Source organism: Schistocerca cancellata, chromosome 1 (genome assembly GCF_023864275.1).
Source record: "Schistocerca cancellata isolate TAMUIC-IGC-003103 chromosome 1, iqSchCanc2.1, whole genome shotgun sequence".
In the NCBI taxonomy this organism is placed as follows: Eukaryota; Metazoa; Arthropoda; class Insecta; order Orthoptera; family Acrididae; genus Schistocerca; species Schistocerca cancellata.
In genome coordinates this window covers 484,549,419-484,577,126 of record NC_064626.1, presented here as the reverse complement: position 1 = coordinate 484,577,126, position 27,708 = coordinate 484,549,419, and the positions used below count along the sequence as shown (strand labels likewise).

At 38.8% G+C, this 27,708-nt stretch overlaps 2 protein-coding genes across 3 annotated transcripts in view; one reads left to right on the top strand and one right to left on the bottom strand.

Moving 5' to 3' along the window:
- LOC126177684 (intraflagellar transport protein 122 homolog) overlaps nt 1-20,741 on the bottom strand; it is a 254,831-nt gene extending 234,090 nt beyond the window's left edge. For both annotated transcript variants that reach the window (XM_049924474.1, XM_049924475.1), the window contains exons 1-4: nt 20,474-20,741; nt 5,978-6,087; nt 2,768-2,888; nt 1,277-1,487 (exon numbers count right to left, since the gene is read on the bottom strand). In XM_049924474.1, the coding sequence (XP_049780431.1) occupies nt 1,277-1,487; nt 2,768-2,888; nt 5,978-6,087; nt 20,474-20,532 (501 nt within the window). In that variant the 5' untranslated portion in view covers nt 20,533-20,741. The remainder of the gene's footprint in view (nt 1-1,276; nt 1,488-2,767; nt 2,889-5,977; nt 6,088-20,473) is intronic.
- A 41-nt stretch (nt 20,742-20,782) lies between these two features.
- The window catches only part of LOC126185676 (uncharacterized), a 132,537-nt gene continuing 125,611 nt past the window's right edge, over nt 20,783-27,708 (top strand). Inside the window, exons 1-2 of the mRNA XM_049928152.1 lie at nt 20,783-21,203; nt 21,323-21,655. Coding sequence (XP_049784109.1) covers nt 21,107-21,203; nt 21,323-21,655 — 430 coding nt within the window. The 5' untranslated portion in view covers nt 20,783-21,106. The remainder of the gene's footprint in view (nt 21,204-21,322; nt 21,656-27,708) is intronic.

The window sequence follows — 27,708 nt, the reverse complement described above, 5'->3', positions numbered from 1 at the left end:
CACTGACTGTTGCCTAACGCTCTTCTGATAATTTATACCAATATCTTTCTTCCTGTGTTATAAATATCTTTTTCTTGTTTGGTGACCATTCTGTCTTGTCTGGCAATAATTTTTTCCCTTGACTGGATTTTTTTCCCTCTTTTTTTTTGTATGATGACCTTTTTCTTCAGTGATGATCTCCTTCTTCAGCTCACAACCTTTCTCATTGTTTGAAAATATTATTCTTTGTTTTGCCAACTGATATTATTTATTTATAAATATTTCTATCAAAAATAGAGGGAGTCATGCTTCTTAAAAGTCAATGGCCGATCTTGGTGTCTCTTTGGAAATTCAACGACTTGCTGAATTGAATTTTTCTTTTTTTCACTATTGTCTTTGTAAGTTTATTTTAGGTGTCTATGATACTATTACTCACTTGCACCAAGTTAAAACTGTGTGCCAAATAAAGGAACTCTAACATGAACACATGCATTTCACAGGTAGTGATTCCCGCTTGAATCCTTCTCACTGTCCGACTCAAAATTGCAACATACATTTACTTTTTGTCTATTCTGACAACAGCAAAAGAATTTCACCCTCAACCTGATGCTGTGAGGTAGCCAGACTCTCTGCTGCATCTATTCTCCTGAGTTTGCCAGTTCCACAGTACTGTCGGAGAGCCTGATTAGAGTGTGGAAGGCAACCAGAGAAGCCAGTGAGTAGATAAGGCTTTGAGTTGCCCATGAAGCCTATTAAGGTGCTACTTGGAAGAGCAATTCTTGCAGAAGGCTGTCCATTATATAAGTCATGGTCAATACATTATCTTTAACATATCATAATATGAATGAAACAGCTTATATTTCTTGTATTTTCAGAATACAAGAATCCATATTTAGTGTGCATACTATTCCAAAAACAAAAGCTATGAAACATTTTTCTTAGTTTTTGAAGAATTTTAGTCAACTCTGTATAATTTACTTGCACAACATACATATCAGTCAGCTCTCCGCAAAAAAAGGTATTTTAGAGAGCACAAAGCAATGCGACTAAGATTATGATACACAATGGAGAGGAAGACTAAAGGAAGAGGTATGGCAGGGAAATGACAAGAGAGGAAGAATGAATAAGAAAGACACGAGGGGGAGAAGAAATGAGGGCAAGGAGGGGGGGGGGGGGGGCGGGGGGAGTTCATAAAACGTTTAGAAAATATGAAGGAGGAGAAAGGGGAGTGGGAAGAAGGGCCAGGGGTGAGTTAGGGAATGGGAGAACAAATACAAAATTCACAGCTGTAGCTCACCTTATTTCGAATTGAAACACAACCATTATTAAGACCAAGAGCGAGGTACTGTCCATCATTAGTCCAGCCACAAGCATTTATGCGGTAGCCTGATTTATACTTCTGTACTGCTTTTTGTTCTGCTGACCAAAATGCAAAGTCACTTATGGCACAGCTTGCAAGATGATGAGAGACTGGATTGTATGCTAGGCACTGAATAGCATCATTATGACTGAAACCAAATACCAGAAATTCACATTGTGTAATAAGTCTCAAAATCAAACTTACATTGTATTCCTTTTGTTACTGTTACTACTGTTTTGCTGCTATTTAATTTTTTAATCTTGCCATAGAGATTACCAAAGTGAATCGCCCCTAGTTGTTCCTATAACATGAAAATTAATAAAGCTAAAACAAGAATTGTAGTTATGAGTAGATAATAAAATTCTGCTTAATATTCCTTAACAATGAGTGAGTAGAAACTGTCGAATCCATTGCCTACTATGGAAGTTCAAAGAAGAATATTGCAAACTGAATCAACCACACAAAGGCTGCTTGTACTAACAGAAGAAACCTCTTCACATTGAGCTGCACATACAAACATCTCAGGACAGTCCTCATTAATAAGTTTATTTGGAATGTGCTGCTGTTTGAAGATGAAACATGGACATTTGGAGAAGCAAAAAAACACAAAATAATAGCCTTGGAGAAGTGGCGCTACCACAGAATGCCAAAGATTTCCTGAGCAGACAAGGTGTCAAACGAAGAGGTGCTCCACAGAGTGGAGGAAGAGAAGTCAAGTCTTTGCAAGCTTATCCAACACAGAACGGACACATGGACCAGCCATCTGCTGAGACATGATGGTTCATTAAAATTATCACTGAAGGGAGAGTCAAGGGGAGAACACAAGAGGAAGACTGAGGCTGGAATACACCAACAAGGTCATGGAGGATACCAGCTGCACAAACTACACTGCTCTCAAGAGGATGGCTGAAGACAGAAAAATTCGACAAACTGCTGCTAACCGAACTGATGCTTGAAGACCCCCCCCCCGCCATATTCATACCAGCAGCTGCCGTTATCTGTCAAAGGAGAACAGTCTTCAAGATGACAATCCACAGTTCATGCAATCTTTCCAGAAGAAGACAGTCTTTGCTGTGTTTCTGTAATGTCTGTGTTTAAGCAAGCGTATGTCTCAGGCAAATGTTGTTAAGACATACACAGTCTAATAGAGCAGCAAAGCTAAAAGCAGTATACTCACTTATAATACTGTTGTTATGTGAATATAACATACTAATTGCAATATCATGCACTGATTTGTTCTATGAGCATTTGCTATTTGATTATTCAGTAAACATAGATTCAGAAATATCTACCACAAAAATAAATAAGAGTAAATAAATATATGACACTAAATTTATGACAATATTAATCAAAACAAAATTAAAGAATTAATCAGTATGATATGAATTAAGGCTGTTAATATTGTACAAGAACCAGCAGGTAACTTACGTATATTTCAATACCCCTTCAAGTTTTGATGTCCAGATTATAACAGTTTTATCAGCACTTCCTGATGCAAAACGTTTCCCATCTTTAGCATAGCAAACACAGTAAACATTTTCTTTGTGACCTGAAAAAAGCAACGATAAATTACCACTATCTAAAATGATATTAAATAAAATATAAATACAGATGACTGCAACCAGTTACTTATGAAATACATGTTAATTTTTCTAAACTAGATTTCACCATTTTTAGTCTCATCTTCAGATGAGCCTTGTAAAAATTACATATTTATTTTTATTGTGAGATGCCGGGTTCTAGCTTCAGGCGGTATTATTGTTAACATTCACTGGGTAATTTCCATTTTCATTGCCTACTGGCCATGTAATTAATCAGTATTTTATATAAACACTGTCACCATAAATCTGGCATCATCCGAGGAGGAGGAGGAGGAGGAGGGGGGGGGGAGGGGGAGGAGAAGGAGGAGAGATTAGTGTTTAACATCCCGTCGACAACGAGGTCGTTACAGGTGGAGTGTAAGCCCAGATTACGGAAGAATGGGGAAGAAAATCAGCTGTGCTCTTTCAAAGGAACCACCCTGGAATTTGCCTGAAGCAATTTAGGGAAATCACGGACAACCTAAATTAGAATGGCCAGATGCAGGTTCAAACCGTTGTCCTTCTGAATGCGATCCGTGTGCTATCCACTGCGCCACCTGTGCTGTACAAGTCATGTATACTACAAAGGTCTTGTCTTCATCTAGTAGATGAAATGAGGCCACAAATTGATCACTTGAGCATAGGTCACCTTTCACTGTATACAAGAAAGTACCTGAGGCAGCAGAAGATGTAAACAGTTTAGAAAGACCCTTCTCTTATGTTTTGGCCTGTATTGGAAAGGCATGTGTTTTCTGACAGTACTGACCTCTAAAGGGCTACACCCATGGGACATACACAATTAGAGCAGTGGAGAAGAAATAAGTGATTACAACTGGAAAGAGATTGTTGAAAGGACATCATTACACCAAGTTCACTCATTGAATACTAACAAATAAACTGGAAAAGAGCAAACAAAGGCCAGTATGACTCATCGACATCAAAAGGTGCATTATCACCATGTACAGTAAGTTTGAATTGGGCTTTCTCCAGGGAACAGGTTTGCATAGTGAAGCATTATGGTTTGTGTTAGGCACACTGGAAAGATAGTACACTAATAAATGAGTGGAACCAGTGGATACAAGATGGTTCTGCACAAAAATACGCATGTAAGCTTGATGGGCAAACTATTAGTCACTCCCTTAAAAGAGCACATTAGTCATTTTGGTGTTCTATAGATCACATACATCTGGTACCAGGTGGTCATGTGACCATCCATTGTTGTCATAAGTAACAAGAGGAAAGTAGTGTGTATGTGCGAGTCAGATGGTTGGAACCAGGGCAGTAATGTGGGTTTACATGGAGACGTGACACAATGGCACACAGATGATATAATGTGTGTCGTACTCATGACCACGCCATGAATGAAGTTACCTGATTAGTTGGTGTATCAACGCAGACTGTCCAACATTATTACAAAGGCAACTGTCACAAAAAATCCTAAACAGGGATCAGAGACAACTGTCAGTGACAATCAGTTTCAAACTCGACATGAATTTGCTGCTATTAGTGAGTGCAGGCCCATCTCAACCAGTTTCCAAGTGAACATGGCAAAGGTAACATCGTGCAATGGGTATTTAAAGTTGGCTACCTCACAAAAGACCAATGCTCACAGTGGCAAATAAAGCTGCACATCTTCAATGGAGTAAAAAACACAGGAAATGGATGTAGCTGACTAGAGCCAAGGAAAGTGACTTTCAGGCCGAATCCATTTCTGTGATTCTTGGAGGTGTTCTTATACTACAAATGGGATCAATTTATTCAGTATACTATGAACGTTTACCATGATGTTTATTTCAGCATTCTCAGTGATCAGTTGTTGCCCTTATTTCTACATGTTCGTGGAAGTATACTGTGGACACTTGAGTCTCCATTAACACAGCTTAACATGTGTAGTGGTTTAATATTATTTATGCAAAAGATGATAATAACCCTATTCAATAGTCTGGGAATTCTGACATTGCCCTCACAGTATATATTTTCTTGAAATGTCGTTTGTTGTTAGCAATATTAGCTTATTCCCAAGAGTTAGCAGCTTTCACTCAGTTAATACTAGGTAGAAATCAAATCTGCATGTGGAATGCACTTCCTTGACTCTTGTCCAGAGAGGAGTGCAGTATTCTGCTGCATCCATTTTCAATAAGCTACCACAAGAACTCAAAAATCTTAGCAGTAGCCCAAACACTTTTAAGTTGAAACTGAAGAGTTTCCTCATGGCTCACTCCTTCTATTCTGTCGAGGAGCTCCTGGAAGAGCTGAAAAATTAAGCAAATTCCAGTGTTACATTGTTGATTTTCTTTACTTAAATAAACTTACGACTTGTTGCCTGAATATGTTTCTTATATTTAATTTTATCTGTTTCTACTATCATGTTATAATTTCATGTATTGACTCGTTCCATGACCATGGAGACTTCTCCTTAATTTGGTCCCACGGAACAATAAATAAATAAATAAAATAAAAATACTGGCCACATGGTCAAAGCTGTAGAAGTGCATTTCATGAATAAATAGATTTTAAAGTCAAAAGTGACTGTGATGTCTTTTAAAAAATGTTACATGACTGTGGATCACTGCCACAAAAAGTTGATCAGTTAAGAACTTGTTTGTCATGGTACTCCCTCTGGCAACCACTGATGCTTTGTGGTCTACCATACAAACTGTGTAAAGGAAAAATCTCCAGGATGGATCTGAGTTGTCTTTCATTACATGTCACAATGCTTAGAGCCTCAGATTCAAGCACATGAGGGCCACACACTATATTAAATTCTCAAAGTTAGAAATCATGCACAGTCCTGAAATCCTAATAATTTGTATACTGTCATGTTTCTAATCTGTGCAACCACTTATGGTAATGAGAGCACTGCCCTCTCACAAAATTTGATTCAGCACATTAGTTAAATATATTTTATAAAAAAATTAATATATCATTACATCACTGACTGGTTAGAGGTAATCAACTACTACTTCGTGTGTGTGTGTGTGTGTGTGTGTGTGTGTGTGTGTGTGTGTGTGTGTGTGTGTGTGTGTGTGTCCATAATATACAATTATACAGAAAATACCTTTCAGAGGCTGTATCAGAGAACCATCACTAGTATCATACACAAGAACTCTCTGGCCAGCAGCAACAACCAATTGTGATCCATCAGGGTTGAAGCAGAGGTCATATATACTACAGAAAAAAAGAAAAAAAATTGACAAGTATCAGCAAAATTAAACACACAGAATTTGCAGAAACAACAACAGTAATAATAATAATAATAATAATAATAATAATAATATGGTACAGTGTACACAAAGATGAGAACACACATGTAAATATAAAATGATGAAACAGTATAAAATGAGTGGGCTACTATCAGTACTTTGTGCAGTAAATAATTTTTCATTTCTCATACATTCATTGTCTAATGATCAACAATTGCTTGCCTTAAATAGACCAGGCACTGTCACTGGGTAACTATATAATGATCTGTGGAAAACCAGGCTCAGTTCTCAATATTCTTACTTGTTTTTGTTTTAAGATTTTACAGCTGATTTTTTACCAGGGAAGACACACTACTGATTCGTGTGATGAATAAAGTTACACCTAAAACACTGTCTTGAGTAATATTCTTCTCCAAAGCAAACCATTCTGAGGACATTACACCTACTCGCTACCAAAAGTAGTGTGGAGTCAAGGAGGACTGTTCTAAGAGAGGCACAGGTGTTCATGTAATTTCCAATCCTGCAATGGATATAGATTGTTGTGCCTTCAAGTTCTGTTCTCACCTTTTCCTGGATAAAAGAAAACTCCAATCAAGTAATGCTTGCTTAGGGAAGGCTACTACATAAGACCTCCCCAGTATGATCCAGTTTCTAAGTACATACTCATCGTGATACTTCTTGAATCCACACTGGAAGCAGCTGATGATCTCCATATAGTGATTCCTCTTGAAACCACACTGGAAGCAGCTGATGAGCTTTCAGAGTTCAAGAGTCCGCAGTGGAACTGCCATTTAGTCAAGATGTGACTTGTGGACTCCTTACCATTTAAGAAGTAAGGTCTCTGTTAGCCTTTAATATGAACATTACAATGGCCTCCCATTAAAGTGTGACTACATTCCATATCATTAAAATTTACTGTAAAGTACGAAGATGGTTTTCTCCCCTGCTGTACTTAAATTTTGCAACAAACGATACTACACACTGCCCCACGCTGTTGATATATTATTAAACTCTGACAGAACATTCTTCAATTCCCACATGAAAAAGGAATTGCTGTACTTTCAGCATTATTGCATTTAAAATTTAGATGTCATCTCTCCACGGTTTTTCACTGATATTAAAGCTCCAGCTCTAACAGGTCATATAAGTAGATAGTACATGAATGCTGTACCTCCAGTTACATTATATTAACATTTGTTCCATAGGTAATGAATATGACATTTTGTAATGATATGGAGCATTTCATTTTAACATAAGTTTTCTTTACACAGTATATTTAATTTTTTAATTAATTAATTATATACTTACTACTTTCTATATTAAATTCATCTACTGAGTAGAAGGAGCTGTCGTTCAGAAATTCTTTTAATTTGTTTTTAAATGTTGGTTGTGTTGTGACTCGCCGATCTTTCAAAGTGCCACCACGCAGTTACACGCGTCCTCTACATGCGGCGCTGTCTGCCAGCCATGCAGCAGCAGCGCCACCTAAGCGGCCAGCCAGCCAGCGGCCGCTAGACTTGGACTCACTTATGATTTGACTGTTAATAAAGTGTACACACGTCTTACTCTGTTTACTTGATCTGTAACTGTCATGTATTGCGTCTTCCTTGAAATATATTTGTTCAACTTGAAGTTATAACAACTGGTGATGAGGTAGCGATTTTTCTCTTCCATCGTTGACCCACATGTTTCCATGGCTAGTTTAGAGCAACTATTGCAAGGTCTCATAGAACAGCAAACACTTCTCACAAATGCAATTCGTGATTTCGTCGCAGCATCAAATGCGGGGCGTATCTCATCATTGTCTCTACCTACTTTTTCTCCTTATGACGAGACGGTGGAAGACTGGTCTGATTACGAAAAACGTCTTCGACAGCACTTCTTGCCATTTCATGTCGCGGACGAATAAACATGTAAGTCTCTGTTCCTTTCATGGATTTCACCTCGAATGTATTGGTTGTTGTCACAGTTGGCTCCTTTGAAAGATCCTGCATCTTTGTCCTTTGCTGAAATGTGCTCACTTCTGTTTGTCTATTTTCAAAAGCAAATGCATCTGGTAGCCTCTCATGTGGCCTTTTATCGTTGTCAAAAACAACCTAATCAATCCTATCGCGCTTGGGCTGCTGAACTTCACGGCCTCAATAGAAAGTGTCAATTTGTTACTGAAGTTCACAAAGAATCCTACGCTACGCCAATTCCATGGTACAGGATGCTATTATCCGATCGGGGCACGACAAAGAAGTTAGGCAACGTGCCCTTGAGTTAGCACATACGACTCTAGATGAAGTCCTATCCATCGCTCAGTCTTTTGAAATTTCTCGCGCCGCTATAGCGCAAATAGAGGCATGGGACGACGTCGGGGAAATACAACCTCTGTGTGATGTTGACGAAGTGTGTGGCGTGTCCCCGCCGGCCGACGTGGCCGCAGTACGCTCCCAAGTGCAGCCTCGGCCTAACAGTAAACAAACCTCTAAGAAACTGCAGTAAAACCCACAGCAACTTCCTTCATGTCCACGGTGTTTTACGAAGCATTCACGAGAAGATTGTCCACAACGTTGGGCGTGTGTCACAAATGCAAAAATAGGGTCATGTGTCATCCGTTTGTAAATCCGACCGCGTATGTGATGTTCATGAACATGACGGTGATTCTGATTCTGTGTTGTCTGTCAATTGTATGTCTTCCCTTTCAGGGAAGTTATTCCTCCCTGTCTAAATACTTGGTCGAGATGTTCGCATGCAGGTGGATACTGGTTCTGCTGCCACTATCATCAATTCTCAGACATATCTTCAGTTGGGTTCTCAAATCCTGTCACCTGTCACTAGGCAATTACGGACTTACAATAAACAGAAGATTTCCCTCTTGGGACAATCTGATGCTGAGCTATCTTACAAATCTGTCGTTCGCACTGTTCCCATATTTGTGGTCAATCATAGTAACGTGGAGAATCTTTTTGGTTTCGATGCCTTTCGCGTTTTAGAGTTCTCCATAGATGACTCTGTCAATATCGTCTCTGATGCTGTTCCTTATGCTCAATTGGATTCCTTGTCGACGACATTTTCGTCCCTTTTTTCTCCTGGGTTGGGCCGTGCAAACGACTTTGAAGCTCATATCACGCTCAAACACACTGCTCGGCCTAAGTTTTTTCGGGCTCGGCCCATTCCTGTGGCCCCTTGTGACCAGGTCAAACGGGAGCTGGATCGTCTCACTGCTTCAGGGGTCTTGTTTCCCGTCACTTCCAGTGAGTGGTCCTCTCCTGCTGTTGTTGTTGCTAAGCCAAATGGTGATATTCGTCTCTGTGGCGATTTCAAAGCCACTGTAAATGCTCAATGCCTTATCGGCACTTATCTTATGCCTCGACCTGAAGAATTGTTCACTAAACTTGCTGGAGGCCAGTATTTTTCTAAACTTGACCTGTCAGAAGCTTATCATCAACTTCCTCTCGACGCTGTTTCCCGGCAGTTCCTGGTCCTTAGCACGCCTTTCAGCCTCTATCAATATCAGCGATTGCCATTTGGGGTTGCCAGCGCCCCTGCTCTCTTTCAGCGATTCTTGGAACAATTATTGCTCACTGTCCCTGGGTGTATAAATTACCAGGATGACATTGTTGTCACTGACTCCACCACCGACGAACATCTTCAAAATCTTCGCACACTTTTTCATGTCTTACAGACTGCCGGTCTTAAGTGTAATCTTCAGAAATCAAAATTTTTTCAGGCATCTATCTTGTACTTGGGATTTCAACTCTCTCGGGATGGTATTCGTCCGCTTCAGCAAACTGTCACTGCGATCAATGCCCTTCCTCGCCCTACATCTGTTAAGGCCTTCTTGGGGAAAATAGCATACTATCACAAGTTTTTACCGTCTGCTGCTTCGGTGGCTCAGCTGTTGCATTGACTGTTGCATACAAACGTGCCTTTTCACTGGTCTGTGTCATGCGATGCGATTTTCCGGAAATTGAAGACTATGCTGAAACAGGCTCCATGCCAACATCTTGTTCTTGCCACGGACGCCTCTCAATATGGGGTCGGTGCAGTCCTTGAGCACCGTTTTTCTGACGGTTCTGAACAACCCATTGCTTATGCCTCCAAAACACTTACGGATGCCCAACAAAAGTTTTCTCAGATTGAAAAGAAGCTTTGGCCATTATTTATGCTCTTCAGAAGTTTGGTGTTTTTCTCTATGGGTCCAAATTTCATCTTGTTACGGATCACAACCACTTGTTTCCTTGTTTCATCCATCAACGTCACTTCCCGACAAGGCTGCACACCGCCTCCAGCGTTGGGCTCTTTACTTGTCTTGTTTCAATTATGAGATTCATTTCCAGCCAACGGCTCAACATGCGAACGCTGATACACTGTCTCGCCTTCCCATGGGTCCTGATCTGGCATTCGATAGGGACGAACTTTTGTGTTTCCACCCGGATCTTGTCAAGCAGCGGGTTGTGGACAGGTTCCCCATCACCGGGGACCGGCTGGCGGTTGCTACGGGTCTGACCCTACCCTCTCCCAGGTTTTACGCTGTATTCAGAAGGGTCGGCCAGATCGTCCGTTTGCTAAGGCTTCTGATCCATTGCGGAACGACTACGCTTTGCGTTACCGCCTCATGGCTAGGGATGGTGTTATCCACCTTTCCATCGAAAATGCTCGCCACGTGTTGTGGTACCTGCATCTTTGTGTGCTTCAGTCTTGCACTCCTTCACCGAGGGCACTGGGGTGTCTCTCGCACAAAATCTCTGGCACGCTGTCATGTGTACTGGCCCGGCATCGACTCTGAAATAGCACACATGCTTGCTGCCTGCGGCCCCTGTGTGTCACAGGCCGCCGTCCCGAAGTCACCTTTGTCACCGTGGCCTTCGCCTGAGAAGCCCTGGGAGCGTATTCATACTGACTCTGCGGGACCTTTTTTAGGTACTTATTGGTTTCTCGTTATTGACCCCTACTCTAACTTTCCTTTCATTGTCCGTTGCACGTCGCCTACCACCGTGGCAACCACAAATGCTCTAGTTCGCATTTTCTCTTTGGAATGCCTTCCATCTACTCTTGTTACTGATAATGGTAAGCAATTTGCCTCTTCCGATTTTGCGGAATTTTGTGCCCGTCACGGCGTCATGCATGTCACGGCCCCTCCGTTCCATCCACAGTCAAACGGTGAGGTTGAACAACTGGTCCGCACATTTAAGGCTCAGATGAGGAAACTCCTGATTTCTTCTGCTGATGATGCGCTTCTCCAATTTCTGGCTTCTTACCGTTTCACCCCATGGGCGACCACAGCCCAGCTGAGCTCTTAAGTGGCTGGCAGCCCCGCATGCTACTTCATCTTCTGCGGCCTTCCACCTCACAATTGCGGGTGCCTTCACTTGGCCGGTTCACCGCCGACGACCTTGTATGGGTACAGGGATATGGCAGGCGGCCAAAATGGAGTCCTGGCCGCATCTTACGACACCGTGGCCAACGCCTGTATGAAATCCAGACAGACACGGATGTTGTAATGCGTCATTCGGACCAGCTTCAGCCTCATGTGCCGGCAACGCCTGTTCCGGATGCCGCTACACCACTTTTGGCTCTACCTGACGCTCGGGATAATGGAATCTCTCATTACTCACTACGCAGTCCTCTCACCATCATACCGGTGCCAGCACAAGAGCTGATGCCACCAGGAGACATGCCCATGCAGGAACCAGATGACCATCATCTGTCGGAGCAACTCTAGTCGCCTCCTTCTCCTACGGAGGTGGACACATCGCCCATGTCTCCTGTTATAACAACCGGACTTGCCGCAACAGGCAGATTGGTGCACGGGGCCCCAGCAGATTCGACCCCCATGTCTCCTGGCATCTCGACCCGTTATCATCGAGGACACTTCCGTATGTACGGGAAGCCTCCTCCTTGAGACTTTACGGCCAGTCATACAACACCTATGGACGTTAGCAATGTACAGGCCACCTCCATCAAGACCTGTGCAAAACATTCAAAGGGGGGAAAAGTGTTGCGACTCGCCGATCTTTCAAAGTGCCGCCACGCAGTTACGCGCGTCCTCTACATGCGGCGCTGTCTGCCAGCCATGCAGCAGCAGCGCCACCTAAGCGGCCAGCCAACCAGCAGCCACTAAACTTGGACTCACTTATGATTTGACTGTTAAAGTGTACACACGTCTTACTCTGTTTACTTGATCTGTGACTTTCATGTATTGCGTCTTTCTTGAAATATATTTGTTCAACTTGTAGTTATAACAGGTTGGCTATCTGTCTGACTTTTAATGCTATTTGGTAAATGACCAATGATTTTTGTGGCAGCACAACTCACCCCCTTCTGTGGCAAAGTCAGATTTAACCCAGAATAATGAAGATCATCCTTTCTTCTAGCGTTGTAGCTATGCACTTCAGTATTGTTTCTGGACTGGGATGGATTATTACTGACAAATTTCATAAATGAATATATGTGTGCAAAGGTACTGTGAATTCCCCGAGTTCCTTAAATAAATATCAAGGTGATTTTGGGAGGGCTCCAGCTATCATTCTGATTACACAATTTTGTTCAATGAATATATTTCTCTCAATGATGACTTACTCCAAAATATGATGTCATATGAAAGCAGTGAATGGCAATAGGCATAGTAGGCTAATTTACTGATATGTTTATCACCAAAATTTGCAATAACCACAACAGCACAAGTAGTTGAACCTAACCATTTCAGCAGATCATCAATGTGGTCCTTCCAATTCTTATTTCTCCTCAATGGACTCACCCAGAAAATAGCTGAAAATTTCCCAATGGGGGCCTATACAGGGCAACAATTATAAAAATTTCATTATTTAGTTTAAGCTCAAATGCACATGCTTTTATAGGTTGCTCTACAAAAAAATTTTAGTTTCTAAATTTTTCACACTATGACAGATTTTAACATATACGGCAAACCCGCCTCTCTCCATAGTGTCTACTACATGTAGAAAGCTTATATCCTCCTACATTTACCTTTTCCATATCTGTGCAGTTGGCCTCCTTATGCTGGCATGGTTGATAAAACACCATTTAGATAAATAGCTGCTGGAGAATGAAAACCTCCCTTTCCATTGAAATTTGTCAATGACTTATAAACTGCCATTCATTTTGTGAAATGATGTATGGAATTCAAAAATTCTTATCACAGTTTTCTTCTGCTCTCTTGTAACAGCTCAGCTTGCTTCACCCATTAGACCTAAAAAACTGCTACGCTTTCTTAGGTGATCTGTTTATGAAATTATGCAGCACAGCCCATTTTGATCTACACTGCCTTTCCCCCCAGAGAACTATCTCCTCAGGTGCCCTGAATACTTGGGAATGCCTGTATCTTCCTGATGACATGGCCCAACAATTCTTAGAAACCATATCAGCAATGAAAGACAGCCCAGTTGCTGTATGATGTGCAAATGGTCCAGCTGATAAGCCATTTTGATAGCTATCTAATGGAGACAAATATACTGGGAAGATGAGCATTGACTGTAAGGTGGTCATTAATCTTGTAATTCCATGAGGCATATCAATGGATGGTGCCATCTACTGATATCTCGCATTACACTTACATCCAGCTAGGTCACTGCGACATACCACCTCCAGCCAGCAGGTTGCATGGGCCCATGCACTGCGTGATTTAAGGCCGTGTGTCCACAGGTCCAGTCTTACTTCTATTCACTAGCTGATGTTTCTCTCTCTAAGGTCAATATTAGTGCGGATGATGACTCCGTATGACACCAGTTATTCTTCTGACTTTTCACATTATGACTACGCCTGCTTGGAATCTGAATACAGTGCGGTTCACCTATTGCTACTAACTTCTACGTTGGTGGACTGTGATAACATTCAGATAAGTGACTAATTTCAGTCTCACCTACTAGTGGATTTCACCACTGTAATCTAAGTTGTGGTACTGATGATGGTTTCATTTGCAATCCTGGGAAATTCGGAAGATCAGTAACTCTTATGAACTAGGCATCATTTAGTTCTTGATTCAATAAAGTGTTCCAGTTCAATAGCACAGATGCACAAGTTTTGGAATTGTGACAATAGCAGCTTAATTGACATTAGGTGTTGGTGCAACATGTGACCAGCTCAGCTCCTCAGCACCCACAGGCCCTATCAGCTTTTCTGTTTTTCTGCCCATTTAACAAGGTACAAAAGTACTTGAACTTTTACCAGAAGAAGTAAGCAAGCACAGGCAAGTGATATTCACTGCCCACAATGGCAGTGAACTTCTTTGCTATCCATCAGCCTCCAGGTGTATTATCTCAGGCAGAAATTGGCCCCTCTGTCAGAAGCCTCAGAGTACCTCTTTCAGAGATTTACAATTTGTTTACAGAGCATTTTTCTATTTAAATGTATATGTTAGCAGCTCAATTGAAATTTCTGCAACATTGTAAATCAGACTCAGAAATCTATGCTTCCTGGATCACAGATCTTCAAGGATTGAGTACAAAGTGTAAATTTACATGTGTCTGTGGCTGACTATACACAGAAAGTTTAATTTATTTTAGAATCTTAGAACATAATCTGGGCTCAAACATAATGATACCAACCAGCATGGATTCTGGAAACATCAATAATGTGAAACCCAACTTGCCCTTTTCTCACATGACATGCTGAAATCTTTGGATCAAGGCAGTTAGGTAAGTGCAGAATTTCTTGATTTCCGAAAAACATTTGACTGAGAACCACACCTACGCTTATTATCAAAAGTACAGTCCTATGAGGTCTCAAGTCAATTTGTGACTGGATTGAGGACTTTTTGATAAGGAGGACGCAGCATGTTATCTTGGGAGGAGAGTCCTCATCAGATGTAGAAGTAACTTTGAGTATGCCCCAAGGAAGTGTGTTGCAACCCCTGCTGTTCATGTTGTATGTTAATGACATTGCAAACAATATTAATAGTAACCTCAAACTTTTTTCAGATGATGCAGTTATCTGTGATGAAGTACTAACTGAAAGAAGTTGCATTAGTATTCAGTCAGTTCTTGATAAGATTTCAAAGTGATGCAAGGATTGGCAACTTGCTCTAAATATTCAAAAACATAAAACTGTGCACTTCACACAATGAAAAAACGTCGTATACTATGACTATAATATCAATAAGTCACTGCTGGAATCGGCCAACTCATACAAATACCCGGATGTAGCCTTTTGCAAGGATATGAAATGGAATGATCACAGTTTCAGTTGCGGGTAAACCAGGTGGTAGACTTTGATTTACTGATAGAATACTTGGGAAGTGCAATCAGTCTACAAAGGAGATTGTTTACAAATCACTCGTGCAACCATTTATAGAATATTGCTCAAGCGTATGGGACCTATACCAAATAGGACTAACAGGGAATACTGAACGTATACACAGAACGGCAGCACAATTGGTCACAGGTTTGTTTGATTTATGACAAAGTGTCATGGAGATACTGAAGAAAGTGAACTGGTGGACTCTTGATGATAGACATTATTTATGCTGAGAAAGTCTACTAACAGAGTTTTGAGAACCGGCTTTAAATGATGACTCTGGGAATATACTAGAGCCTCATCCATATAACTCACATAGGGATCATGAGATTATTATTAGAATAATTGCAGCATGCGCAGAGGCATTCAATCATTCTTTTCACACTCCGTGTTTGAATGAAATGGGAAGAACCTTAATAATTGGTACAATGGGGTGTACCCTCTGCCAACTTCATGGTGGTTTGCAAAGTATAGATTTAGATGTAGATGTAATTAATGATGTTGTAAATCTTCTTGCCCCTGATAGAAATGCACGCGCACAGGCCTTATGTCAGTCACATACATCATTAGCAGAGTGTTGTGTACAACTCATACTACTGAAATTTCCGCAGTCACCCAGGAAACGTTTTCCAATGACGTGAATGAGAGCCCAGGCAAAGACTCGCAAAAATCAGTGGGACTATCCTCCCTAAGTTGATACGATCAATATGTGTCGCCCAGTGGCCTGCCAGTTTTATTCTATTCCACCTTCAGAGACATCATACACAATATTTTCTGTTATTACCTTGTTGTCGTGACTGTTTCACTTTACATCCCCATACACAGTGCCCTCATTATGACACAATGTTGACACTTACAATAGAAGCATGTTAAGAGTCCGAAAGATACCCAGTTGCGTGTCTATAAGCCGTATCAATAACATTACACAAAGTGATCATGCAGTGATCCCATGAAAAATACTACTATACACAGAAATCGGGAAAGTAACAATTGCATTCTTATTTGATATAGAAGTGTCTGTCTCTATGATCAATCATTCGACATATTTTAGTTTTGGCACTCTGCATTCCAAATTGTGGCTTTATATACATCATTAAATTCTGTTGTTAAGATACATAAAGCTCCCTCTGAAGTACAAATAAGTGATTAGGACAGTGCATCTTCTTGTGGTTGCTGACCTGTCTATCGATAATATTTTGAGATTTGATGCCTATTCAGCTTCTGGTTTTTGTACTCAGTGTCTTGTTAATACTATTCAGCCTTCAGAGCCATAAGAAGAAAATTATGCTTTATGTTATCTATTTGAACCATTATTTGAGCCTGGTCTACATACAGCTACGAATTTTCTGGCACACATTGTCTGAAAATCATCCGTAGTGCTGAAAATTTAAAAATGACAACTGCCACATCCCAGTGGCCCTTTGGGATGAAATGAAACTGTAATTAGACAAGCTGGGACAACAGAAAGTGCTTTTATCTACTTCCTATAGTCAATGGACCTCCCTTTTAAGGATGGTAACTAAGCCTGATGGTATCCACACCCGTGTGTGGTGAGTTTAAACTAATGGTCTATGCCCAAATGGAAGTTAGTGGCCTGTGCTCTTTTAATACTATTCAGCAGTTATAATCATATAAGGAACTTCTTTTCAAAAATTGATTTTGCAGAGGCTTGTTTTCAGCTTCTGTTGGCAGAGAAGCCAAAGAAAATCTTGGTATTAAATACTTCTTTTGATCTTTAGCAGAATAATACAATGCAATTCAAAGTCGTGAGTGCACCTGCTATTTTCCAAAGGTTTTTAGAACAAGCAAAGCAAAGCCCCACGTTCTGATCCAGAGGGGTCTACCGGACCCAATCAACTTCCATGTCATCCACTCCCAGTGGTGTCATTCAGAGGGACGTGGGGTCACCTACTCTGCTCACTTTCAGCTTTCTCGATCCTGGAGCCACTAATCTCCACCCAGTGACTTCAAAATTGACATCATGAGGCTAAGTGCAACCCATACCAGTTCTCCCACCAAGGTAAAATCGCTTGCAGTGCCAGGAATCAAGTCCAAATCCCACCCACAGCAACCACACATGCTGACCACTGTGCTAAGGAAATATCATTTTTGAACAGTTGAGAGAAAATATTCCCCCATGTGTTTACTATCTTGAGGATGATCTAGTTATCCATTGCAAAAATGTGGAACATGTACATAATTTGTGTCAAGTCTTTGTGGATCTATCTGAAAAGGGTCTTATGTGACGTTTTGGTAATGTTCATTTTTTTCAACATTCCATCACTTACCTAGGATATGTTCTCAGCAAAGAGGGGTTACAGCCAATGTGGACCTATGTCAAGGCAATCAAAAATCTTTGATGAACCTCCTGGTGTTCCTTGGCAAGATTGCCTATTATGACAGGTTTATTCCTAAGGCAGCTTCCAGTGCTTATCTCTTAAACCAGTTATGATGCAAAGGTATTCCTTATCAATGGCCCACCACTTGTTAGCAAGTTTTCCAAACTCTGAAAACCTCCCAACGGTCAATCTCATGTTTAACAATGTATCAGCCTAAAGGCCCCTGAAAATAATCAAAATTGTTTCTCAAATTCACTGTTTGTTTTCCACTGGTTTGCCAAACTGAGTTCGTCAAACTTAACTTTCATACCAGCTCTCATGCTGTGTGTGTCGCATTTTTAAGTATTCTGAGATAAATGGGAATGCCTACCACTGTGCATAAAGCATTTCTTTCAGTGACTTTATCACTATGTATAAAAAGGGGAATTTCTTGCAGTGACTTTATCATTGTGTATAAAATAGAAAAAGATAACAAGATGCTGGTAGAGGGAATGGCTGAAACTGGGACAGCAAATATACCAATGAAAAATCTGCTAAACGAAATATTACATAAATAATGTGATGTATGCATTAGCTTTCTCTGACTGGACTACCAAACATTTAATAATGCAATAGAATTTATTCTATCTCACAATGAAAAATAAGACATCGGCCTAGTTATGTGAACACCTATTCCAGTTTTTCAGTGATTATCTACATCTCTGAGATACCTATGTGGAAACTGGAGAAGATTTCGGAAATTTAAATTTATTTCCTGCATTGAATCTCATACACTGAGCAACATTGTTATGGAAACACGTAAAGCAGTAAATGAATTACTAAACAACAATATTATTTAGTTGCAGTCCTGCTTGTACGTCATTTGTAGAATAGTGATTTGTTTTTCTTTACAGCTTATTGTGTAATATATGGATGGGAAGGACACAACACTTATACAATTTTAGTAATGTCCAATTATCTTTTGTTTTTGTCCATATAATCATTTGATCTTAGTTTCCACAACTGGGGATCCTCATGACACAAGCAGATAAACAACCATAAAAATTCTTTTTCACACTAAGGGAGCGGCAAAACACCAACAGACATACGGTTCGACATTTAAGTCTGGCAAGGAACTGGTTTTTTATGGCATCACTTTTAACGTGTTAAAGGCATTTGACAATGTTTATCCCCGACTCCTAACATGGAGACTGAACGCTGGTGGAACTGAGGAGAGGGCTTGTGATTTGAGACATTCCTACATGGCAGAGCTCAGAGGGAACTAATAAAAAATATTGTCAGGGGTTCCACTGCAAAGTGCATTATGTCCACTACCATTTAAAATATATACTAACAATATAGGCACTGATGTCTACTAAGATATTAGACTATTTGTAGATTATGTGATTTTATATCACAGGACAAGACATTTCCAACATTGTAATAACCTGAAAAAAAAAAAAAAAAAAAAATATGGTGTAGACTTTTAATATAATGGAATATTAACCTCACTGCTAGCAGAGTTAAATAATTTAAATCCATAGGGTTGACAATGAATTAACTGAAGTGTTCAATATTGCTTCACAACTCACTACAAAATTGTCGTCTTTAATATTTCGTATTCACTTGGTTGTCTTTGGCAACTAACAAATAAACTGTCACATTCAAACATAATCTAGGCCTTGGGCTACCTACGGATCAGTGTACCGCCACAACCTGTACTCCAAAAACTAAAATAATTGTAAAGAAAATATTGCCAGTGTTCTGTTACCTTTTTATTTGCATACAGATGATGTCATATGCCACATCATCATTACATTACAAGACGACACCAACATGCAGTACAAAAGAGTTCAGTTGATATGTGACATTTGACAATAAGCAGCGCATGGTGTTTATATGGATGAGGTATAGTCTACAAGGCAGACAAGGTCCTCTTCAAACTAATGAGCCTTTTAAATAGCTGCTCAAGCAAAATAAAGGAAGAGGCATAACATTCTTCATTATGCCTCAAGTTCGGTGTGAGACCTACACAGATCATAGCTATTTTCAGACCTTGAGGATGAACAAAGGAGAGATGAATGACTGATTATAATCAGCCTATCACTAATATGATAAAAGCCGAAATTCACCAGCAAGCCATATGAAGAGTGATGTACTGGGCAATATTCATAATGCCCTTGCAGAATGCAGTGTGTGGGCTGACATATTAGGCTAAACAGGGAAGAAAGTAGAATTCAAAAGATTACACCGCTGACATAAAATTGACATTTTGTACTGCAGCAGATCAGGAGTCGGATATTCGTTTTGGTTATAAGATTACCCCATTGGTATGAAACTGACAGGTTACACTGCAACAAATCAGTAGCCGTATATTCGTTTTTGGTTGTGTTACAGGCTAGATAACGAGCACAATCTAGTGTTGCAAAGCGAATTTATTTTACGCATTTTAAAAATGTGTGTTCACAATATGACCATAAATCAGCGACTCGGCACGGCTCATCCACTCCAAAATTGTATGTCACGGTTACTAACAGTAAATAAGTCTATTACCGCCCCCTCGGCGTACGGTCCTAGTAAGAGCAGGCTGTGTAGACTTCGGCGCAAATCACTATTACGGTGTGTTCAAATACGAATTTAATAAGAGTAAAATTAATGTTGACAGAATGTTACTTGCAATGTAACAGATTTCATCCTGTTCGCTAGCAATCAACACGCCGATTACAAAGTTGTTTTGAAACATGTAGATGCATGCGTCAACCCAATTGAAGTGCTCATTATCATATGGATAGTTACCATTGTTCAACCTTGTCTCTGTCGTGAACTTTGTCCACCCACGCTGGTACAGCTCTCATACTTTTATATTCCTCAACCTGGAGAACTATGTTTACTAACCACCGGCTTTGTTGTCAAGGTAACGCGATTATACAGACTGCACACAAACAAAAGTTCGCCTGTTATTAATTTCGAACCTGAAATTATTTAACAACACTACAGGCTTTTTCTCTATATATCACACACATTTCGTTTATAGTTACGCGCCGCATGATTTTGAACTACACACAACGAGTTTGGCAGCATTGCATAAAATGTAATGCACGCTATTCCCAAGGGTTGTTGACAGATTTGTGTTGAGATGCGAAATTTATTAGTAATTCAAGAAACGACATAATATGTATAGAAGTAACCAGTTAAATCGTAGAAAGTGGTATTAAGCATGCAAAATTACTTTAAGTTATCTTGCGTAGTGCTTCTGTGTTTTATTCCGCAGTGACCGCGTTCAGTTTTGTGTGTGCGACTTCTTGCGATAAAAGCATATCCCGCTGTTACAAAGTTCGCACGTAATACAAACGAAGGAAACCAACGTAAATACATGACAGCTGGTTGACAGATGCCAACGAGGAGTTTCCCGCAACTTGTTATAATAATATGTACTCAAAAACTGTGAAAGTTTCTTCCGAGACCAGAATACACTTTCGACAAACCTGTATTTCTCTTTCCGAAGCAGCAAACAAACAAATTACCGGTTAGGGCTGCACATAATAATCTAAAGCCTCTCTGAGGCGGTATATGATAATGAATGCCAGAAGAACATTAACTCACTATTTACCTTTTACAATGCCTAATAAAGAATTTTTGTTACAGGTGGCAAAACAAACAGAGATTCCACAGGTGATTTGAGATGCTTTATATGCGACGGAAAAATTACAGGAACCTGCTTCCCACTTGTCGTTGGCGTAACGCCATACAGTAAAACAGACATACCAACAAAAATAGGCCAGTTAATGGGAGAAGGTTTTATGGTAGTTGTGTCTGAAGATGATAATTTATGTAAGAGATGTACATCACTGTTGTATCAACTTGACAGATTAGAAGTGGATCTGAATTTAGTAAAAGATGCATTAACAAATTACCTAAAACTGAAGTATCAGTTAAATGAAGAGGATCATGAAATAGCAACTAGCAGAGATGACTCAAGTATGTAGACAGTGTTATCTTACTGTTCACACATACCGAATGTTGAGTAGTGACCTGTTTTCAACTTTGTATGATGGTTTCACATGTTCTTTAGTCTAATACTTCAATCTACCACCTAAAAATTTTTTGTAGACCTACATACCCCCTATTGTTGACATAATATTTAAATGACTTCATCATTAGTAGAACTAGTTGAGAATACGATCCAGTGAAATTTTTTAAAATAATGAACCTTTTATTATATGTATCTGTTACAATCACTTTCATGTGAATTATTGATTTACTTTGCAGATCATCACTGTAGGTAGATGGTAGAGCTATCAGTAAAAAATAGTCTTCTACTTTATGTGCTATATGATTGTTAGTACCTTTCAATGCCAAAGGGTAGGTCCAGTAATTTTTTGAAGTGATTTGTTAGGGAATAGAAGGATAAATTTGGTACCTAAAATCAAATGTAAATGGCAGTGGCATAGAGTGTGAAACTATAAACATATTAATTCATATTATCTTAAAAGTAGTTGCAGAACATCCAAAAACCAGTACAAATAGACGTCAGTTTCTTGTCAGCATATAAGATTGACACACTTGACTGACACACAGCAAATTGATTTGATTTGATTTGATTTTTTATTGGTCCAGTTTTATCATATAGCACAAATTGTACAATTGATATTGGACAGGTCAAAGATAAGTTACAATAATACATAGTATTAGCAATTAAAATTAGGTACCTACTATAATTAATTTTGCTACTTCTTCAGAAATTCTCTGACAGAATAGAAACAGTGCTTTATTAGAAATGCCTTTAGTTTAGCTTTAAATATTGGATGAGTAGTATTTTTTATTTCCTCTGGTATCTTATTATGTAGTATTATACCAATGTTAATTACGCTCCTCTGATAGGTGGTTGTTCTGTGATATTTTTGATGTATATTTGATTCCCTTCTGGTACTATAGTTGTGTACACTTTTGTTCTGTAGCAGTTTGCCTGTTTTCAGGAGGTAGTCCCTAGTGAACAAGATAGTTTCATAAATGAATAAACTTGGAACATTTAGAACACCAAGCTCAGTAAAATGGGATTTACAGAACTCCATCTTTTTAAGGTCACTAATTATTTTTAAAGCTCTTTTTTGCATTCTAAAAACCTTTACACTGTGAGTTGAATATCCCCAGAAAATGATCCCATATCGGATTATTGAGTGGAACTGTGCATAGTATGCCTGCAGTACTGTTGGTTTGCTTGTTGTAGCCTTTAAAATTCTTAGGCCATAGGACGCAGATAATAGTTTTCTACACAAGTTATTTATATGTGTGTCCCACTTTAAGTTTTGCTGAACCCAAAGACACAAGAAGTTTGTGACACTTACATTTTCTAGGGGATCATTTTTTAATTGGGCTTGAATAGACATTTGATTAGTTGGAGGAATTAAATGAAAATCGACAGACACAATTTTTTCAGTAGTTATAATGAGTTTGTTTTTTGTGAACCACTCAGAAAGTCTTTTCATAGAACTTTCTGCTGTGGACCGCAAAGTTTCTGGACTGGATCCAGTGAGCAATATGCTGGTGTCATCGGCACAGTGGTTAGCACACATTGTGTTCTGTATATTTCTCATCATGAAGGAGATCCTTCAGGGGTGAAGAATGAATCAGGTTATTCAGCAACAAGCAGAACCATTGCTGGCTACATTTGTTAAGCATGCAAACAAAAAATTATGAGTAGAGATGATCTACCCAAAGTGGAAATCATGGTAATTACTTCTAAATTCCATTATATGCGTATGTTAGGAGAAAAACAAAGACTTTGAAACAAGGTAGTTTCTCATATCATAAGTCATTACATCAATTATCACTTACATGTACAAACAATATTTACATCACCTTCACAAAGAAGCATTGTAGAGACAAACCAATATAATTAGGCACTTTGAACGTCATGAAGTAATTTAAAATTTCAATGAATGTCATTTATCATGTGGTGATACGTACATTCATTGAAATATTAAATCACTTTATGATGATCAAAGTGTCTAACTATATTTCTTTTTCAGTACAAAGCCTTTTGTAAATTAAGCACATCTGAAGACTGCAATTATTTGCCAAAATTGGCAATGTGAATATTGTTTGTGAATCTAAGCAATTCTTCACATAACAAATTATTATACAAACTTTTCAAAACTCGCACCTTCCAGTTTATAATATGTCAGATTTTAAAAAGCACTGTTTCTTCTCCTATAGTATTAAGATGCTGTTATCATGTAATACTTCAAACATACATTTATGTAACTTGACACAACTACTGTTGGCTGTTTATACTGGCAAATCAGGATCTGTCTAACACTAACATTGCATCAATGAAAATCAGAATGTTGAAAACAAGATGGCACTTTGAACAACTCTTCCCATTCCCTAGATCTCACAAGTGTTCTCCTTCAGTCCTCTTCCTTTCCCTTTAGACCTTTTGCCAACAGAAGGCGCCACTGGCTCCAAAATCTCCTGGGTTCCACACCTTACAAACATACATACATTAACCTTGTTCCATAGATCATGAATATGACATTTCGTAATGATGTGGAATGTGTCACTTTAAAATAAGTTTTCTTTAGACAAAATATTATTATTTATTTATTTTTTAATTTTTTTTTTCAGTTACTACTTCATATTTTAGAATTCATCTATTGAGTAGAAGGAGTTGTCAGATTAGATTAGATTATTACTTGTTCCATAGATCATGAATACTACACTTTGTGATGTGGAACGTGTCACGTTAATAAAAGGTGTCTATACAAGATATTACATTAGACAAAATATTACACGACACTTAATATTTTTAATTTTTTATTTATTTATTTAATTATCATTATTTTTTTGTGGGGTTGGGAAATTACCCACTTACTATATCCAAAAATTCATCTAATGAGTAGAAGGAGTTGCCATTAAGAAATTCTTTTAATTTCCTTTCAAATGCTATATGGCTATCTGTCAGACTTTTGATGCTATTAGGTAAGTGACCAAAGACTTTTGTGGCAGCATAATTTACCTCCTTCTGAGCCAAAGTTAGATTTAACCTTGAGTAGTGAAGATCATCCTTTCTCCTAGTGTTGTAGCCATGTACACTGCTATTACTTTTGAATTCGTTCGGATTGTTAACAACAAATTTCATAAGTGAATATATGTATTGTGAGACTACAGATTTCTAGCTCTTTAAATAAGTGTCTGCAGGATGATCTTGGGTGAGCTCCAGCAATTATTCTGATTACACGCTTTTGTGCAATGAACACTCTTTTACTCAGTGATGAGTTACCCCAGAATATGATGCCATACGAAAGCAGAGAATGAAAATAGGCATGGTAAGCTAATTTACTCAGATGTATATCGCCAAAATTTGCAATAACCCTAATAGCATAAGTATCTGAACTCAAACGTTTCAGCAGGTCCTCAGTGCGTTTTTTCCAGTTCACCCCCTCATCAATGAATACACCTAGAAATTTTGAATATTCTATCTTAGCTACCGATTACTTATCGAAGTCCATATTTATTAATGGAGTCAGTCCATTTACTGTGTGGAACTGTATATACAGTGTTTTGTCGAAGTTTAATGAGAGCCCATTTGCAGAGAACCACTTAATGATTTTCTGAAAAACATCGTTTATAATTTCACCAGTTAATTCTTGTCTGTCGGGTGTGATAGCTATAGTTGTATCATCGGCAAAAAGTACCAGCTTTGCATCTTCGTGAATATAGAATGGCAAGTCATCAATATATATTAAGAACACCAGAGGACTCAAGACCGAACCTTGTGGCACCCCATTCTTGATTGTTCCCCAGTTTGAGAAATCACCATTTTTTGCATATTATATGAACTGTTTATTTCAACTTTCTGCATTCTTCCAGTTAGGTATGATTTAAACCATTTGAGCACTGTCCCATTCATACCACAGTACTTAAGCTTATCTAGAAGTATTCCATGATTTACACAATCAAAAGCCTTTGATAGATCACAAAAAATCCCAACAGGTGACTTCCGGTTACTCAGAGCATTTAATATTTCATTAGTGAAAGTATATATAGCATTTTCCATTGAGAAACCCTTCTGGAAACCAAACTGACATTTTGTTAAAACTTTATTTTTACAAAGGTGTGAAGCTACTCTACAATACATTATTTTTTCAAGAATTTTGGATAAGGCAGTCAGAAGAGAGATTGGGCGGTAGTTGTTGACATCAGTCGTATCCCCTTTTTTATGCAGTGGTTTAACAATGGTATACTTCAGTCTATCTGGGAAAATGCCCTGCTTCAGAGAGCTATTACATATGTGGCTAAGAATCCCACTTATTTCTTGAGAACAAGCTTTTATTATCCTGCTGGAAATGCCATCAATTCCATGTGAGCTTTTATTCTTGAGAGTTTATTATCTTCCTAATTTCAGTTGGAGAGGTGGTTGGAATTTCAATTGTATCAAATGGTGTGGGTAAGGCCTCTTCCATTAACTGCCTTGCTTCTTCTGATGAACATTCAGATCCTGTTTTCTCTACAACATTTAAAAAATGATTATTCAACATGTTTTTGACTTCTGGCTTGTTGTTTATCAAGTTTCCATTCGCTTTGATGGTGATACCGTCATCCTGTACTCTTGGTTGTCTTGTCTCCCTTGTAATAATATTCCAAATTGTTTTGATTTTGTTATCAGAGGTATTAATCTCAGACATGATGCACATGCTTCTGGACTTTTTAATAACCTTTCTTAATGTAGCACAGTAGTTTTTATGAAATTTGGCTGTTTCTGGGTCATGACTCTTTCTTGTTGTTAGATACAGTTCCCTTTTGTGGTTACAAGATATTTTTATTCCTTTAGTAAGCCAAGGTTTTTTGCGTGGTTTCTTGTAATTAAATTTAACTACTTTCTTGGGGAAACAGTTTTCAAATTCTCTTACAAGTGTATCATGAAATAAGTAATATTTTAAATTAGCATTGGGTTCCTTGTACACCTCATCCCAGTCTAACTGCTGAAGATTTCCTCTGAAATTTCTAATTGTTGAGTCAGTAATTGAATGCACAACTTTGGAGGGTAGTTTTGAATCACTGAATGGAGCTATGTCATATACTGTAACTAGCTGAGCATCATGATCAGAAAGCCCATTCTCAACAGGACAAGAATTTATGTTTTTAAACCTATCTTGGTCTATAAAAGTGTTATCTATTAATGTGCTGCTGTCCTTTACTACCCGAGTAGGAAAATTAATGACAGATGTAAAATTGAAAGAACCGAGCAAGACTTCTAGGTCATTCTTCCTATTACACTCTTTCAGTGAATCAACATTGAAGTCCCCACAAATAATAATTTGCTTTCCCCTATCTGACAGATAGCACAACAAGGCATCCAAGTTTTCCAGGAACAAATGAAAGTTTCCTGAAGGGGACCTATATACTGTTACAATTATAAAAGAGCCCTCCTTCAGTTTAAGTTGACAGGCACATGCTTCTATATGTTGCTCTAGACAAAACTTTTTTGTATCTAAGCTTTCTACACAGTGATAACTTTTGACATATATGGCAATTCCTCCTCCCACCTTATTCTCTCTACTCATATGTGCAGCTAGTTTATAACCACTGATATTTACATTTTCCATATCAGACACAATGTGATGCTCAGACAGGCATAGTATATCTATTACATTATCAGATTCAGTGTCATCTAAACAAAATCAGGAGCTCATCTACTTTATTCTTCAATCTCAGAATATTTTGGCGAAAAATGGTAACATTATTTTTTACTTTACTTTTGTGAGAATCTACTTTTATCTTTAATCCACCAATATTTTGGTTAAATATGGTAACATTATTATTTACTTTCCTGTTGTGAAAATTTTGTGAGTTTTGGACCTCTTTAGCACCTGCCAGCCTGAACTTCTCATTGGACACTGATAATAGTCTAAAAAAGAGGTAAATCTATGAGTACTAGTGTCTCCCCTTAAGGATTTCGCTAACAACCCTGCCAGTTTACCCTTCAGAAATTCTTTTAATTTGCTTTTAAATGTTGGTTGGCTATCTTT